General features: G+C 38.8%; 1 protein-coding gene across 3 annotated transcripts; it reads right to left on the bottom strand.

Annotated features, from left to right (window-relative positions):
* Positions 1-1555: 1555 nt before the first annotated feature.
* LOC123352612 lies at positions 1556-15633 on the bottom strand. Of its 3 annotated transcripts, none has more exons than XM_044992999.1 (7): positions 15545-15595; positions 13429-13535; positions 12137-12973; positions 11062-11685; positions 9658-10572; positions 6475-8574; positions 1556-1643 (listed from the first exon to the last, which is right to left on the bottom strand). In XM_044992999.1, exons 1-6 carry the CDS (start codon positions 15586-15588, stop codon positions 6476-6478), a joined length of 4626 nt encoding a protein of 1541 aa, XP_044848934.1. In that variant the 5' UTR covers positions 15589-15595; the 3' UTR covers positions 1556-1643; position 6475. The 3 variants fall into 3 exon arrangements, with proteins under 3 accessions (XP_044848934.1, XP_044848933.1, XP_044848935.1); XM_044992998.1 differs by lacking the exon at positions 1556-1643 and adding an exon at positions 1665-4780; XM_044993000.1 differs by lacking the exon at positions 1556-1643 and having other exon boundaries at positions 1665-8574; positions 13429-13554; positions 15545-15633.
* Positions 15634-17030: the final 1397 nt, after the last annotated feature.

The raw sequence follows: 17030 nt of genomic DNA, 5'->3' as shown, positions 1-17030 counted from the left end.
TGCTGTTGCTACACCGGCGCCTATTTTCTACACTATTTCTGTACTCGTGTTCTTTGCTCTTCTTAAGGGACAAGTCTCTCATCGAAAAAGCTCTCCCCTATCTTAAATAGCAATTTCTTAACAGCAAAATCACGTTAAGTTTGAGAAGGGTCTTTCCAGTCATTCCCCTTAACTCATGTACTGATTAACTGCAAGCTCAACCTTTGACTTTGTTCAGGCTACCTCAACATTTGAGGTACCAAAAATGTTAATATCTTTGTTTGAGCCTCAGAGACAAAGTTTTTATATAGTTTTACAATTGGGTAAAACCCCTCCCTCTAGCATAATTGGGTAAAACTATATGTACAAGTAGCTTTTGCCTACAGTAAAGATGTGAATGTACAGAATAACCTTACACTACTAGTCAGCACAGTACAATCTGGCCAACTCCTCTTAACAGTTGCATTGACAAAATCGTAGAGAACTTTCTATAGCAGAAAAACAATGTATTTTTCACCTATTTTTGCACACTTTAAAGTGTTGATGTGTAAATGGTGTATTTGAATGCCACATGACTAACAAAGTTGTTGACTTTATATACTTTTAAATTCATATATTAAAACATAAGAGATTTTTGTGAAAATCCTGTAAAGCACAATGACAATGTCATGAAGTTTCACTGGACATCACTGATTGATTGACCAGGGATTGAAAGATGAATGGACACAGGAGCTTTGTTTATTTTCACAAACATCTGCCATTCATTCCCACACCATAAAAGTTGTTTGCTAAACGTGTTGTTTAAAATTGCAGTTTTAAACAGCCAATAAAAATACAAGTTAGTGTTTAGAGAATTGTGCAAAACCAGCAATCTCTCTGGTGTCCAAAGTCATCAGTAAGGTGTTAACCTATGATTCATTTCCTGAAAAATCCTAATATCAGGCATTTGCAATCATGGGGTAACCAGTAACAGCTGAGCCAATTCCTCCGGCTCTGCTTTCCACTCCTGACTGATAATTTTGTATCATTGTCAATAAACCATTTCATACGGGTATCCCAATGGCACCTGAGCTTCCGTTGTAGATCCACGTGGCTTGTAAGACTATTCTCAAGTGGCTATTGACACATTCAATAATACATTATGAAAGGAAGAAAAGCTTTGGCTAGAGCTCCCTGCTTAAATGCCTTCCTGACCCAGAAATGTAACATCATGGGGACAAGCACTGTAGTTCAAACTCTCTCGCTCATTGGTGTGGCCTAGAAACATGCCAATGAAGAAAAGGGCTTTTTCAGGCCACTCTGCCACAGAGCTCAGTTTTGCAGACTCCTGCCACAGGGCAGAGTGCTCCAAAGCCTGTAGACGTGAGGAGAGATCAAGGAAAGAGCCTGGCATGCTGTACATAGAGTGCCAATTTTACATCATCCTCAATTCCAGGTTGCATACTGCACCCCTGCCTATAGCATCCTGGTGGGAAGGAACGTTTGCTGGGTTACACATTCTCTGTGTCCTGGTGGTTAAAGTTGCTTGTAGTAGGTAGCACTACTGCTTGCTTTCTCTCCAGCCACACCCCTCAGTCCTGGGGTGTATTCCATGCACTTAAGTGTGTTTTTAAGCCCTTCCTTCTTAAAATGTAATCTTCCCACCTTCACAAAGATTGTTGAAGCTTAAAATGTAAGAGAAAAGAAAGAGGCAGATCAACAGGCATCATGTAGGAAGATTTTAAAACCTGGACTAGGTTCTGTGTAGTTGGTGCTGCCAATCAAAAAAGCTTTTAATACAGTTTCCTAATTCAATTAAATTGTCATATCATAATTGGAACGAGACAGACTTGTGTATGGAAATCACACAGCAATGTTTAATATGTTGCAAGCCTTGTGTTTCCCAGGCACAGTGAGGAAAGTAATGAACTTCATCTCCTGGCTGGAGTTCCCTCAATACAATGTTGCACATCTTTGGAGAAAAACAAGCCCACAAATAACACACGATGTGGATAATGTTGGGCAATTAAGGGGTTTACATTCATTGGAGTATCTAGATATGCACCCATAGGTACACTAGTTGTTTTCAGCAGATTTCAATGAGTTAATTTTCAGAGTTAGTAGGAAAAATCTGTAGGATTTACAGCAGGTAAAGGAAGCAGCATTAAGCTTTCCCCTGAACGTTCAGCCATTTCTAGACCCAGACTCAAACAGAACCATTTTTGAAGTTTTATAATGTTTGGATAACAAAGGTTTTTCTTCTTCCCATTTATTTCTCGCTGGGACGAGAAGTGTCAAAGTATCATGAGAAAAGATTATTCTTGCAGGATATCTGAGAGGAAGTAACAGAAGTCTCAGAAGCACACCTGTTCTCTTGAGATTTATGTGTCATTTTGCAGACTCAAGAGATTCAGATAGTTTTGATAATCCTCAAACTGTGAATATGTTAAACCAAGTCTAAATTACAGACTTCTGGAGGGTTCCCAATCCCTATTTTTCACTCAGGTTATAGTAAAACAAAGCCATAATTAGACACAAATATATCCATTTGTAAAAGAAGTTACAGGTCAACTCTATATACTCTTGACTTGCTATGCCTTGCTGTGTGTTTTTAGGCTTGGCAGAATTTGATTTTTTAAAATACAATTTTGATGGAAAATATCAGTTTGTTTTTAAGAACTGTTTAAAATTTTCACTGATTTAAATGTTCACAGTTGCAGGAAACTAAGGGAGCAGACAATCATTTAATGACAGTAGACATTCAGATTCAAAAAGTTAACACTTTGCTGCTGTTAAAATACAACTTATTAATATCACATCACGTTATATAAAGTAACTATACTTAAATCAAACTCTAATAAGTTCTCAAGCAGCACTTTTCTTATTTTGCCTATCTGTAAATTTCCGTTACCACCGATGGAGATATTTGTTTGTGAAATTGATGTTTACTGACATTTACTGATAAAAATCAAATCCTTCCAAGCCTAGGCATACTACTTGCGTATTTTCTGCTTATGGTATGAGCATTCATCTTGCACCTTTTCATTTGACTGGCTCCCTGGGCTGATGAGGTATGTAAATAGGAAGTGATTCTATAAGTAGAGAGAAGTAATATATAGTGTGTGTGTGGACAGTGCAACAAAGTGCACTTCCTGCAGCCATGCATGTTTTTAATGTTAAAATCTAGTTGGAAGTGCCAAACAGCCATCACAGATCAGGCGCTTAGTACTAGGGGTTATTTTCTGCTGCATGCAAGTTTGTGGGTGTGCTGTCATAAAGGGTTTATTATACTGCACGTTTTCAGAATGATCAATTAATTGCACAGGAATTCACGACGCACACTGAAAAAAAAGATGTACTGTATTTGTTTGAGTGATCGCCTCCAAATCAAAGATCACATTTTAAGGGTGCTAAAAGGCAAAGTGTTAAGGCTAACTCAGCTGAGTAGCAGAACAGTACGTTAGGTTGGCAAAAATTATAAATATAGTATACCGAATAATAATGGTTAACATAAGAAAAAACCCAAACCAACACATATAGAATATGCATGATTTATTATAATACCAAAAACCTTAACAGTGTTCTGTGGTACTTTGACAATGCTTCAATTTGTTTAATATATACATGTATTTTAAAAAAGAATGATGCTTTTACAAATTAAAATCTTACAAATTTCTATGGTGTAAATTGATGGTAAATCTAATGAGATGTAAAAAAAATCACTTGTAGATATTTAGCTACAGCTGATGAAATTCTAAGATCAAATGTTTAATTTTCTATTTCTTTAGAATTGGTTACAAGACTAATGTAAAAATGAAATATTTTATTTTTGTAATGCTCCTGAAAACATGAAGGCATCAGCGGGAAAACTGTGTGTCCACTTATAAAAAAGGCTGTTTTGGAAGGGGACCCTGGGCAAAGTCCCACCTTCGTATGTAGTTCTAATGCTCCAAATGCTTTTCAGTTGTTCAAAAAGCAAGAAACAGCAGTATGGTCTATGGGATACAGTAAATATAAAACTGACATACCTATGACAGTAGTCTAGGCCACAAACCAACGTCTGAGGCATGAAACAACACAGTTACATACAATTGCTTCAGATGTTTATTTTCATTTTTGTTCTTATTTAGAAGACACAAAACTAAGTATTCAGGAAAGAAAAGATAGCTTATCCAACAGCCAATAAGTACAGTACTGACCTCTGTTGTTGGCAGCCATAGGCACAATTTTATATAAAGACCATCTCTTTAAAAATACTATACAACAGGGCAAGGTGCCTGCATGATTAATGAAGAATTAAGTAACCTATGTATATATAGGAAGCAGTTATGAATTTTCTTACCCTATAATGAAGGCTGTAATATTGTCAGTCTTTAGGAAAGTACAAATATCTTCAGAAGAATAGTTTGTTAATTTTCTTTTCCTCAATTGCTCTGGTCTAAGAAATGTGCCAGGAGTGATAAGGAATAATTGCCTGAGTAGGACAAGTCTAGTTAGTTGATATTTCAGAAAAAATAATAGAAAAGAGTCAGATGGTACAGACGGGAACTCTCAACACTACATGCCATGAGCTCCAGAAGGCAGGCACTTCTGGGGATAGCAGCACTGCTGTGGTAACCACGGGTATCTAAAATATTGCCAGACATGCTGCAGGATATGAGTTTTGTGCACTTTTGGTTATCCATCAGTTGTCCAAAAGTTACTGAGTGAGACAGAAAGAGTCTCTGAAGTTGATTGAACTAGCTTGGCTAATCTCTGGCAAATCACCACCACACATACTTTCTGAAGGGTATGTTTGTGCTTAACAAACAAACCAGTGAGCCTGGGGAAAATGCAGAAATAAGCAAAATAAGAGATGGCAATGATATTTACAGATTTACTGACAAATTAATTCCTTGCATGGTCTATGTCCATTTACTGTTTTATATTGCAAATATGGACTAAATTTGTAGATCAACATTGAAAGGGAAATCTGAATAGCCAAAAAATTGTACAGAGCATATGTACTTCCTATTAAAAACTGCTTTTGACTCTAAGTGTGAAAAATATGTATGAAAAAATGGTCACATCTACATTTCCCAGAAGGGAATTCACACGCCTCCAGGTCAGCAAGTGCATGCATTTTTATTAGCAATTACATATTAGAGTTCCAGGTCTTTCCACGTATGGGACCCTCTTTTGGGAAATGTTTTGAAATACACTGTAGACAGCCAACTGGAGATTTTTTTTTGGTACAAATAAATGTGAAGATGCTTCACACTGGTATGTAAAAAATAAAGTTAAAATAAAACAGCTGCATGCAGCAACAGCATACGCTTTTGTAAATGTTTTTGAAGGGGTTAGAAAGAGGAAGTGAGCTGTAATTTTGAAGTCAGTTGGAAATCTCCTTCCAAAAATCCCAAAGCTCAGATAGGCTACCAAACCCATTTTGCAGCACTCTAAAATTGAGATATGTTTTGTGATTCTTTTAAAAATTCAAATATTTTCAAAACTCCCTCCCTTAACTTAACAATGTTTTGTATGAATGTTGTGTTCCAGTCAAATGTCAGCCCAAATCATAGACTATCAGGGTTGGAAGGGACCTCAGGAGATCATCTAATCCAACCCCCTGCTTAAAACAGGAGAAATCCCCAGACAGTTTTTGTTTGTTTGTTTTTTAAACCCCAGTTCCCTAAATGGCCCCCTCAAGGACTGAACTCACAACCAGGGGTTTAGCAAGCCAATGCTCAAATCACTGAGCTATACCAACAATATTAACATCCTTAAAGTAAGGATATAAAGGGCAATATCTTATCCTTACTTGCAGAAAAAAGATTTTACCCTCGTCATTTGATAAAGAGATGCTTCATTGCACCATCAATGTTAGCTAGTCCAACCCAATTTGCCCTATATTTTCCCCTACATACAGTAGGTAAAGTCTCTGTCACCCAAAGAAACCACGCATTGTTTGTTCAAAAGCCAAGATAAAAGTCCATCTCCCAGAACATTCAAAGCATTGTCTATCCACAATGGAAGAGAGGGAAGAAACTAGGTGGAAACATTTACAAGAAAAACACCCCATCATCTTTAAGCATTACTCTTTCCTTCTTTAAAGCAGGTAAGCTTTGTTAATTCCAGAACATCTATGAACAGGTTGCACCTGGCTGAGGTACATTATTACACTGAGCACATCAAATGTAAGGCCTAAACTTGCATGCCACTAAATATTTTTCATGGGATGTTTAACACTTCTGATTAGTTCAAGATCAAAAATTACATACACGGGTATCTTGAAATTGTATTTCATTCAGAAATGTAACAGACTGAAAACACAGGGCCAGAGTGATGTACAAGATCATTGTGTAACAGAAAAGCATTACGTGTATCTCTATAGCACAATACGGTAGTGGTATTTTTGAGTCATCTTTGACTGTCCTCATTTACATACACAAACCCATTATTTTACAAGTTGATTACATTTTAGCTGTGCAAAGCTCTACCAAAGTCTAGTGCCTCAAATCAGGTAGTATTACTTACATCAGTTGCTATCTGCGGTGACTACTTTTTTAGCTGGAGATTTATACTGATGGTCACTTGTTAATTGGTCTGGGTCATTTTCTTTTTTTGTGTGTGACACTGTCCTCCCTCCCTCCTCCTCCACACCAAAAGATACTTTTGCTGAAATTTTACAATAGCGGAGATTAGAAAGTACACTTAGTTCGTTTGCTTGTTTCCTTGGTGTCTTTGGATTATAAAGGCAACTTAAATATGTGGCTTTATCCATCAGTTGAGGGTTGAATGCCAAAGACTCTCCATTTGCATGTATTTCAGTTTCTTGTCCCAATAAACAAAGATTTGGTGTCAGTGGGGTAGTGGGGGATGTTCCCTTGCTCAGATGAGGAGGCTCAATGGTGCAGTCTACATTCTGGCAAAGCCTCCCAAAAGATGAGCCTTCGGTAGGTAGTCTGAAAACAGAACAATATGTTTTCTTAAGTTGTTTTGCTGATAGACTTTCACTCCAGTTTTGCTCTAATTCCTTCTTCTGTGGGTCAGAAAGCGCAGAATCTTGTGGCAGAAGACACCTGTCAGACTGCTCTGGCAGACAAATGGTCCTCGAATGTAGTCCAATCTCCAGGGGTTGTCCGCTTTCTAAATATGGACTGGCAGAGGGGTTGTCTCCAGCCACACAAAGACTGGCATCTGTGTTGCCAGCCACTAACATGTGGTATTTAGGTTTAGAATATTTCATATCTGGTTCGTTCTCCATTTTTGGATTTACTGGTATATTTTGGAGCTGAAACTTGTCCTTTTTATTACAAGCAAATTGCTGAATTCCTGTATTCCTGGAGGCATGGCCTGAATGAGAAACAGTACCATCATAGCCTGCAACACTGATTTCTTCTGCTTGACTTTCATAAACAGTAAGAGAAGGATTTGTAGAGGATCTGCACCCTTTTGATGCAGCAGGTTGGTAGAGATATTCATGGCCAGTTTCCTTTTTGCATCCAACATCGTCACATTCATTACGATCGGCTGCTATAGAACTGCAGGCATTTTCCAAGCAGCTTCTATAAGGATTGTTGTCTGTATTATGCCAGGTATTATTTTCAATCCTCAAAATGTCACTAGGGGCTAACAGCTCCCTAATATTCTTTTGGTGGTCTGTGTCATTTGAGCTAACAATGTTCACTAACTCATATGAATTGTGCTCAGTACAGTCAGATTGAAATTCCTTTGTTTTCTCCTCGTTGATATTAAACTGAGCTGCCTCATTCTCATTAAGCATGAATTCAGCATCAGCACTTTCATCTCTCAATCTGCCTACACTTTTCTCTTCACTTGGAGAAATTTGCATTTTCTGCACCGAAATAACATAATTTGACAAATAATGGTTGGACTTCCTGTCTGCTACACTTTTACGTTCAACTTCGTGAATGTCCAATAAAGAAACTTTACTAATATTCGGACTGGAAGTTAGAGAGTCAGGATCCAGGGTGCTTTCATCTGCACTGAGAGGGAGGCAAGAATAGACAGGTTCCATAGCACTGAGTTGTAGAGACTTCACATAGCAGAGTTCTCTGCGTAAAATACTTGGAGATGCAGGAACACAACCTTCTTCACCTCCTGCAAAATGCTCATTGATGGTATTATATGTTTGTGTCAGTGCATCCGAATGGGTTTCGGCATTCAAAGACTTCCAGTCCTGGGCAACATGTTCATTACGTGCATTCTCGCATCTTCTGGACGGGAGATGATTGGCACTAACAGAGGCATTTCCTAACGGCAGTTGCTCCAAACTATCCACCATCCTGCTCTGATCTTTTACAATGCATTTCTCAGTGCTCTCTTGAAATTCATTGATGAGTTCAACAATTGCCTTACTTAGAGACGGGCATTCAGCACCAGCTTCTTGGTGAGATATACTGGTTTGTTGGCCCAGCTGCAGAGTTATTGTCTGAGGAAATCCACAAGAAATTTTACTGTCATCTCCAGGCAACTCTTGATGGCAAATTCCATCAGGAGCAAAGGAAGCGTGTACATCTGGCAAAGTGCTAGAGTTTCCCTTTTCCCATTTGTTTGTTAGTGGCTCCTCACTGTTTATACACTGGGCAAGGAAAGTTGTGGTCACTTCTTGTTCTGTAAGATTTAGGTTAAATACAAAACACCATGACACACAAATTCTGCTAAAAATTCCTTATCACAGTTTCTACAGGTTGGTACCAAGTGTGTGAATACACATCCCCAATTCATAGCAACAAACCAGTGGTCTGCACACAAATATTCTGGCGGTAAATAGAGTGAGATGCTTCAGAAGGAGACATGAAACCCTTTCAAATTGTGTGTTAAAATACAATCTTTCTGCCTGAGTTTAGATGCTAGTTATTGTAGCTGAAATATAGTGATGATTAGCCCGTTGTATTACAACAGATCACAACTGAAGCTATCCTTACCTGTATACTTCATAGTTGAGTGTCATAAAGTTGTTTGCTGGCCATTATCATTTGGCAGTTATTTCCAAAAATTAATTATATACTGAAGAATTAAAAATATATTGCCTTTTATTCAAAACGCTTCCAGGTGAAATACTTCTAAATTCCCTACGTGGTGGTGCTTTACATGTTCAAGGTGCTAAAACAAAGGTTAACTCGTTTTTATAGCTGATGAACAGATCTAAGGAGGATGGAAAGGGGAAAACCTCTACTGAATGGCATGAACATTTTAAAACCTTGTATTTTAAAATTGATTTCTGCTGCTCTTGACATTCTACATGGCAAGTAGCATCCAAGCACTTGCTGGACTGCAGCGCACACTGCTGCCAGTGGTGAGTTTAGGCATAATGCTAAGCAAAGAAAGCCTGCGTGGTCTTGTTTTCACTGCTGCCCAGGACTTTTATCATGCAATATGCTTCACTTGTCAGCAGCCACAAGCATCAGCACAGGGCATAGACTGTTTCTTAGCATTAGCTCCCACATATCCCCCTTGCCACAAGAGCAGTCCCACAGACTGATGTTCATTAGCTGCAGAAGGCAAAACCTCTTCATAAAATTAGGTGTAAATTTAATCCAAATCAGCAGTGCATAGAATATATGGCATTGCAGCATTGCTACACTTTATGGTAGTGACTAATCTCCAGTCATTTCCAGGGCTGCTTCTTTGCCCTCTGCTTTTCCCTTCTCTGGGAAAGTTTAACTAGAAGGTTAATGGTGAGTCTATCATTACCTTTCAGAAGATCCATGTCAGAGGGGGGAGCTTGTGCGGACAGATCTAATTGCTCTCTCGAAGTCAGAAGTGCAGTCTTCAACTCCTTCAATACTTTCTGAGCAATTGGGCAGGGCTGGTGTTCATTGCAGCAATTTGTATGGTAGTTCCAAAATCTCTCCTTTGTTAATTTATTGTTCTTTAAGGAAGATTCTTTGTCGGGTTTCTCACTCCTGGGTGTTCTACAGCTGGGCCTCTCTTCTCCCAATCTATCATTATTACAGAAAGACTGGGGATGGATATCTTCTTTTCCAAGACAGGGGCTAACTAATTTTCCCTCCGCTGCAGGCTTGATGTCTTTATTATCTGGGTTGCTGGCACCAGCATGTTCTCTAGGGCTGGCTAAATCTGAAAGTGGAGAGCTGGCTGGTGCTTCAGGTTCTGGAGTGAGGTTGACATCCCCTGTGTTCGTAGTCGCTCTCTGATTGTTGCTTTCACTTTGTGCAATGCAGCAGTTCTTAAGATAGATGTCTTTCTGCAAGTCTGGTTCTTTCATTCCTTGATCTTTGAATCTGCCCTCAGTAGTAACAGTGGACTCACTCTTTATAAAATGTTCTTGACATAAAGTCTCACAGTCTTTGTGTCTTCTTGAATGCACCAAGTTGGCCTCAAATCCATTCTCAGCATTTGTTCTAGATGCACTATCTCCATGAGCCTCTGTTAAATGACTGGAGACGTTGAAGTGAAAGGGGCTCCAGGATTTACTTCTCTTGTTAGAGGTGGTGTGAATTCTGTCTCTGCTTGTTTGTATATGTGTAGCACTTCCTGCTGGAGAAACTACATTTATCAAAGTCTGGGAACATTGAGAACCAGAAAACCAGGTAATGGGACTCAAAGCCTGCTCTTCCCACTGGGTTTCAAAATATTTCACCAAGGCTGTAAAACAGAGGGAACAAAGTTGACATTCTGCAGTTATCTACATTGTAAATACATATTTTAATCATATGCACAAATCTCACTTCTCTCCACTGAGCGATAACACAGGAATACAAAAACACCTCGACATACTGATGAAAAGGCTGAAAGCACTTTACCCTGATACTGTATAGGGAAATATACAAAACCCGAAGGATGAAGACGCTCAGTGAATCAGTATCCCCAGTGTACAGTAGCCATCACTGAGAATTCTTGCTGGTTCTGTAGTTGTAGCAGATTCCTTGCAGTCTCCATTACAATGGGCCGCCTGATTAGCAGCAGGCCCCTTGAGACTCTGCAGAGCACTGGGCCTCTCGGCAATGGCTACTATCGCAAAATACACACGTGAAAGCTATTGCTACCTACCCTCTTCCCGTTCCAAAGTGACCAACACCCAACCTGCCCACCACCATTTCTGAGTAATCACTGTTGCTCTTTATTTGAACTTACCAGGTTCGCCATTCTCCATCCACTCCCTGGTTGGGATTGTTTTTTCATGGCTCAACAATGAGCAATGCAAACCAGGGTCCCTTTTTGGAGAAGGTTGTTTCTCCACATTAGGAAGTAAGCCGGGTGCACTGACACATCTGGGGATTTCAGCTGTTCTCTCCACATTTTTGTTGCCCACTTGCTGGAGTGCTGGGCTTGTGGCTTTGTCTGGACGTTCAGTTAATCTTCCAATTTCCATTCCATCTTTACAGATTGTCATGATCTTTTTACCTGTGGGACTGTGAGCCGGCAGCAGGGCTACTCCAGGCATCTTCACTGGGGAGCTTGTTTTGGAATGTTCTCTGCTGGATTGGGACGTGTTCTTCAAATGGTCACACAGTGCTTTTTCTATTGTGTCTGCTTCACTTTCCTCCTGAAAGCCCCTTGTCCTATTTGCTTTTATTACACAGTTATGGGGAAGAGGGGATACTGAAGGGGCATCGGTCACGCTCCTTGGGAACTCTTCTACAGAGTCCTTCTGTAAGACGTGTCCATCCTCTGCCTGATTAGTAACTCTGCTATATTTCCAGTGTTTTGTGATGAAACAGACAATCAGGCACATGATGAAACTGAAGAAAAGTCCACCTGCAGGAGACGGGATGAGAGTCAGACCACGTTCATGGCTTTATTTTTTAAGTTTATATGTGAACTTGGTGCTTAATAGTAATATTAGTATCCACAAGTGCCAAGCATGGTACAGGCAGATTTCATGCAAGTTTTTCACCACACAGCTCTGTCAAAGCACCTGCTCTGCAGCACCACTTGATAATCCATCCACACCCCCTGAACTTTCACTAAGGAGCTGAATCATCCCCTTCCAAGCCATTAGCTCTCCTTCCCTGCTGTTCTACAATGCATCCCATTTCTGGCTTGGGGCTCTCCTGCCCAAGGACTGCCAACTAGGTGCTTATGAGAAAGCAGGCTAAACAAATAAAAATGGAAGATTTTTTATAATATTTTACACCTTTGGAGTAATGTGAAATATGAACAATGCAGACAAACAGCTTCCAACCTATGTTGCATTGCTAGAGTTTACCTGTGAAGCCATACAGCGAGTTCAATTTTGAAGTGCTTTCCTGTGGTAGATTTCCTGCGTGAGTTGGATAAGCACAGACTTCAGGCCCGACACTCAACACATGGTGTCCCCTCAGGCTCGGCGGACTATTGCAAACCAGGCCACTGGGTGTCTGAACTTTGTCCTTCAGTAACTGTATTGAGCTCACCAGATGACAGTCGCAGATCCAAGGATTTTCATTAAGAGACAACGAGGTAAGAGAGTCTGGAACGCTGGCCAGTGCAGTCAGCTTATTCTTAAACAACCACAGATGCGTCAGGGCCTGCAAAGGCTGGAAAACATCATTATTAATAAACAGGATTTCATTGCTTGATAAGTCCAGTTTGGTCAATGATGCTAGCCCATAAAATGTGTCCATGGAAAGATACTGAATGAAATTGGAAGACACAATGAGTTCGTTAAGCTTAGCCAAACTCTCAAAAGTCCTTGGAGGAAGATATGTAATTTTGTTGTCAGAAAGGAGGAGTTTGGTGAGCAGAGTCAACTCTAAGAACCAAGAACTTTTCAGCATATCCAAGGCATTGTTTGTAAGAATCAACTCCTCGAGGATTCCCAGGCCAGAGAAAGCCAAAGGCTCAATCCCACAGCTCAGCAGGCAGTTACTGCTGAGATCCAAACTCCTCAGGTTGCTGACGTCCTTTGCAACAAAGGTCAGGTTTGGAAGTGAAGAGAACAGAAATCCAGTTATGGAGAGCAAATGAAGCCTGGGGAAGTTCTGAAAAGCCAGTGGTGGTATCTTGCTGAGGTTTCCGTGACGTAATAGTATTTTCTCTGTGGAGTTTGGCAAACCTGGTAAGACTGAGGTACAAATAAAGGTATTAGGAATTAAAGTACTGGAAGACAAGAGGCTGCTCTAATTTAAGTTGGGTACCAGCCCTGAGATGTGACTGCACTGGGCAAGTACAAAGGGCTACAGCTGAGGATCAGACCATAATGACTGAAACTGATCTACTCAGAGACAGACTGTGCTGTGCTGTTCTCCTAAATATCCATCCTTTTGTACTTGGCATATGGCCTACTACTGTATTCACAGGTCCCATCACAACCTGGACTGCATAATGTCTCTTTTATATGGCAATTGCTTTTTCCTTTTTATAGTTTTTCAAGTGAATATATTTACACTTCTAGATTTATTTCTTATAAATATAAAACACCACTGTTCAAAGCAACATGTAATTTCAAAATTCCACTAACTACTGTTCTTGCCCATGAATTGACAGCAACAGGAAAGCAGGAGAGGGATAAAGGCTTACCTTCCTGAAGCGACGAGACATGCTCACATTCTGCTAGCCCTGTGGAGCAGTATTTACAGATTGGAGGACAAGACTGGGTTACTTCCAGGAAAGTCAGCAGAAGAAAACTAGCAAGAGCCAAAATACCTATTTACACACACAAAATCCAGTTACAAACACACACATTCTAAAAAAAGTTCTTTTTAAGGATCTTCTTAAACCTTAAGTATTCTGACTTACTTCCTAAAGTTTCTCTATATCTATTGGGATAGTATAGATAAATAGGCTATGTACCAAGAGTAGCATGTGTCATCTTTTCATTTCACTGTAACAATGCTTTCGTCTACCTTAATATCAATTACTGCTTAAAAAGGTAATTTAATTAAAAAAGGCCTTTGGCTATTGAAAATTTAAAAACAAAGGTTCTTTTTAACATTGCTCTGAAATTAGTACAACTTACTGCAACATTAAGTGCCATACACTCTAAAGACGGACACATTGTGACGATATAAGTTAGATGGTGATTGTTTTTAGGAAACTTTCTGCATTCATATTGTAGAATACCATATGGTATTTATTAATTCAGTAAATATCACCACTCTTCATAGGCAGGTTATTAACTGATGCGCCCACAGAGCAGGGGTTTTCAAATTATTTTATAGTGTGCACCATATCTTAGTAGAGCAGTTGCCTTGCAGACCACCACCTCACCCCATTTGTCATTCCATTCACCATCTCATAACTTCCCCACGGCAACTGCAATAATTGCTTATATGGAAAAATCAATATTAAGGAAATGTTTCAGGTATTTTTAGCTCTCTTGAGGCAATGTAACAGCTAGTAAAATGGAAAAGAGCACTATATAACTGGCCAATCTCTGTGTGGATCGCTGCAGCCATGTATCATAAATGGGGATTGTATGTATTGTAATATTACATCATGTTTCTTGAAAAATCTGTTATTTTCTCATTTGATGTAGAAAACATTCAGATACATCATCTAAATATTTTCATGTTTAGTGATATGGTATCTAAATGTGTTATTTTGTTAACTTATTTCCTGAATTGTTTTCTATATCACCAACCACTCCCTGTTCCAGCAGATATTTTGGGCTATATAAATTCTGCCAATTAACGTTCTTCCCAAAGCATACTGCTGGCATTTTCTCAGCGTCTGAGCACATAAACAATTGCATTTGTGTTGTATAACCTGATTACATATTGGATTAAGTCCAGGCATGGGATTTATTTGCACTGGTTATAAACTCATCTTTTAACTTATTCAAAAATATTACAAGGAAAAATATGACCCTATTATTAGCAAATGCAAAAAAATGCTCGAGTCAGGTTTAATACTTGCACTCCCCGCCCCAAACAGCTAGTTAAATGCATACACCTTTGAAAATATTTCTAATCTTCAGTGTATTTTTCTGAGGACGGTTGATTCTGATATTTACTTTACTGTAGTAATTTTGGGTGACTATAAAGGAAGAGGCAAAAGTGTCTTGTGGAAAGTAGATTTCAGTTTCAGGCAGCTGAAAATGTATGCATCCCTCAACCTAACTTGTAAAAAGTTGGGCTGGCAATTGAATACCAAATTTGAATAGATAGTTACTACTACTCCTCAAATAAAAGGATACATTATGTTTTATGTGCACAATTACCCAGATTACAAGCATTAGCACATTAATTGTGCATTGAATTGTACGTCCTATTTTTTTTTTTTTAAATACCCCTTCTATGACTAATAGGAATGCCTTTCCGGAATGGGTGAAGAGGTTTTTCCTACCTAAAATACTTGGGAAACTCAAAAATGAATTCACTACAATTACAATATTTCCATAAATAGGACATGCAACCTTTGGGATTACTTCTGAGTTCGCATTTTACAGTAATATTTCAATGTTTTTTCTTCCTGATAATATCAGTTCACATGACACACCATTTATACACAACAGCATTACTTTCTCATTTAATATTTTATTACTTTACAGAAATTGTGCCTGAATACATTTTGACCACTGCCTGAAAATATTTATGCAATATTTGATTTCTGACAAGTCTAGTTTCCCACTGAATACCTAGAACAATTTAAATCCAAATGTTTGTTGCTAGAATTAATAAAAGTTGGAACTTACAATTCATCCTCAGAAATGCATTGGACTTTTCTGTTAAAAACCATCAGCTTGGAGTACAATAAGCTGTCACTTGTCAGAGTATTTATGCTTCATGAAAACATGGTTCACTAATTGGACCAGTCATCCATGTTAAGATTCATTACAGATTAACAAAACATGAGGCAGGTTCAAACAGGTCATCTCCTGAATTAATAAGATTGTTACAAAACTAACATTAAAAAAGCTTAGTGGTAACATATTAAAGAATTAGAAAAAACACAATACAAAAATGCAGAGATGATACTCCACACTTCATCCATAACCAACAGCACAGGAAAACTCTTGCCGTGAGAAAGATGTTCACAGCTAGAGATTACCCATATTTAATGAGTGCTGGTGGAAGTTAATGCTTTTACATTATGAATAAACTGTTCGTACAAGGATGTATTTTACATTTGGGGTCATGTAAGCAGCATGCAAAAGGTGGTTCCTATGTTTTTTGGGTTAAATTCACATTCTAGAAGATTACAAAAAACTGAATTTACATTAAAATTTAAAGTATGACAGAAATAATGTTTATTAAAAAATGAAAAGAGACTGATGAATTTAAGTGAGTGCATGGTATTTGTGAGCCTAACACCAAAACATCTTTACCTTAAATCAGTGGTTCTCAAACTTTTGTCTTGGTGACCCCTTTCACACAGCAAGCCTCCGAGTGCGACCCCCCTTATAAATTGAAAACATTTAGTATATATTTAACACCATTATAAATGCTGGAGGCAAAGCGGGGTTTGGAGTGGAGGCTGACAGCTTGCGACCCCCCATGTAATAACCTTGTGACCCCCTGAGGGGTCCTGACCCCGTTTGAGAACCCCTGCTTTAAATCTATCCTAAGCAAAATCCTTACTCCACAAAAAAAAAAGGGGGGGGGCAGGTGCCAGTTGTATAACAAGAAGGAATTACAATATTTCTAAACAAATCCAAACAGGCAGAATAAATTCTTTGTGATTTGCCATCAGCCCTAAATCAGAGCAAATATAAGCATAAAAAAGTAGCAGGTGTCTGTTGGATGTAATTGCAAACAGACTAACAACAAGCAGCGTAGACAAACATTTCTAGTTACATGGTTTATTAGCCATATTATAAATTATTAATTGAAAATACAGTGTGTAAAACCTACCAAAAAGACTTATTAGTAATAAGAATATGAAGATCTAGAGAGAGAGAGAGAGAGAGAGCGCGAGAGCGAGAGAGCGTGCAAGCTAGCACAATTAGCAATCCATTTAAGGGGGAATAACCCATTATCATGACATGATACACGTTAACATTTCATATTTTGTGCAAGTAAATTGAAATTTTTACATTAATTTTAGGTGCTCATGAATATGCCAGATTGACAACCCTGGATACTGATGGTCTCTGCCAATGAGTAGAGGAAGTCAATAACCAGAGCTAAAAGGCTCCATACCCCATGAACTATCCATTTCTAGGCAGCTGGAAAATTCTA

The sequence above is a fragment of the Mauremys mutica genome, chromosome 18 (assembly GCF_020497125.1).
Source record: "Mauremys mutica isolate MM-2020 ecotype Southern chromosome 18, ASM2049712v1, whole genome shotgun sequence".
NCBI lineage: Eukaryota > Metazoa > Chordata > Testudines > Geoemydidae > Mauremys > Mauremys mutica.
The sequence above is the reverse complement of the archived record's forward strand: the minus strand, read 5'-3'. Positions and strand labels throughout refer to the sequence as shown.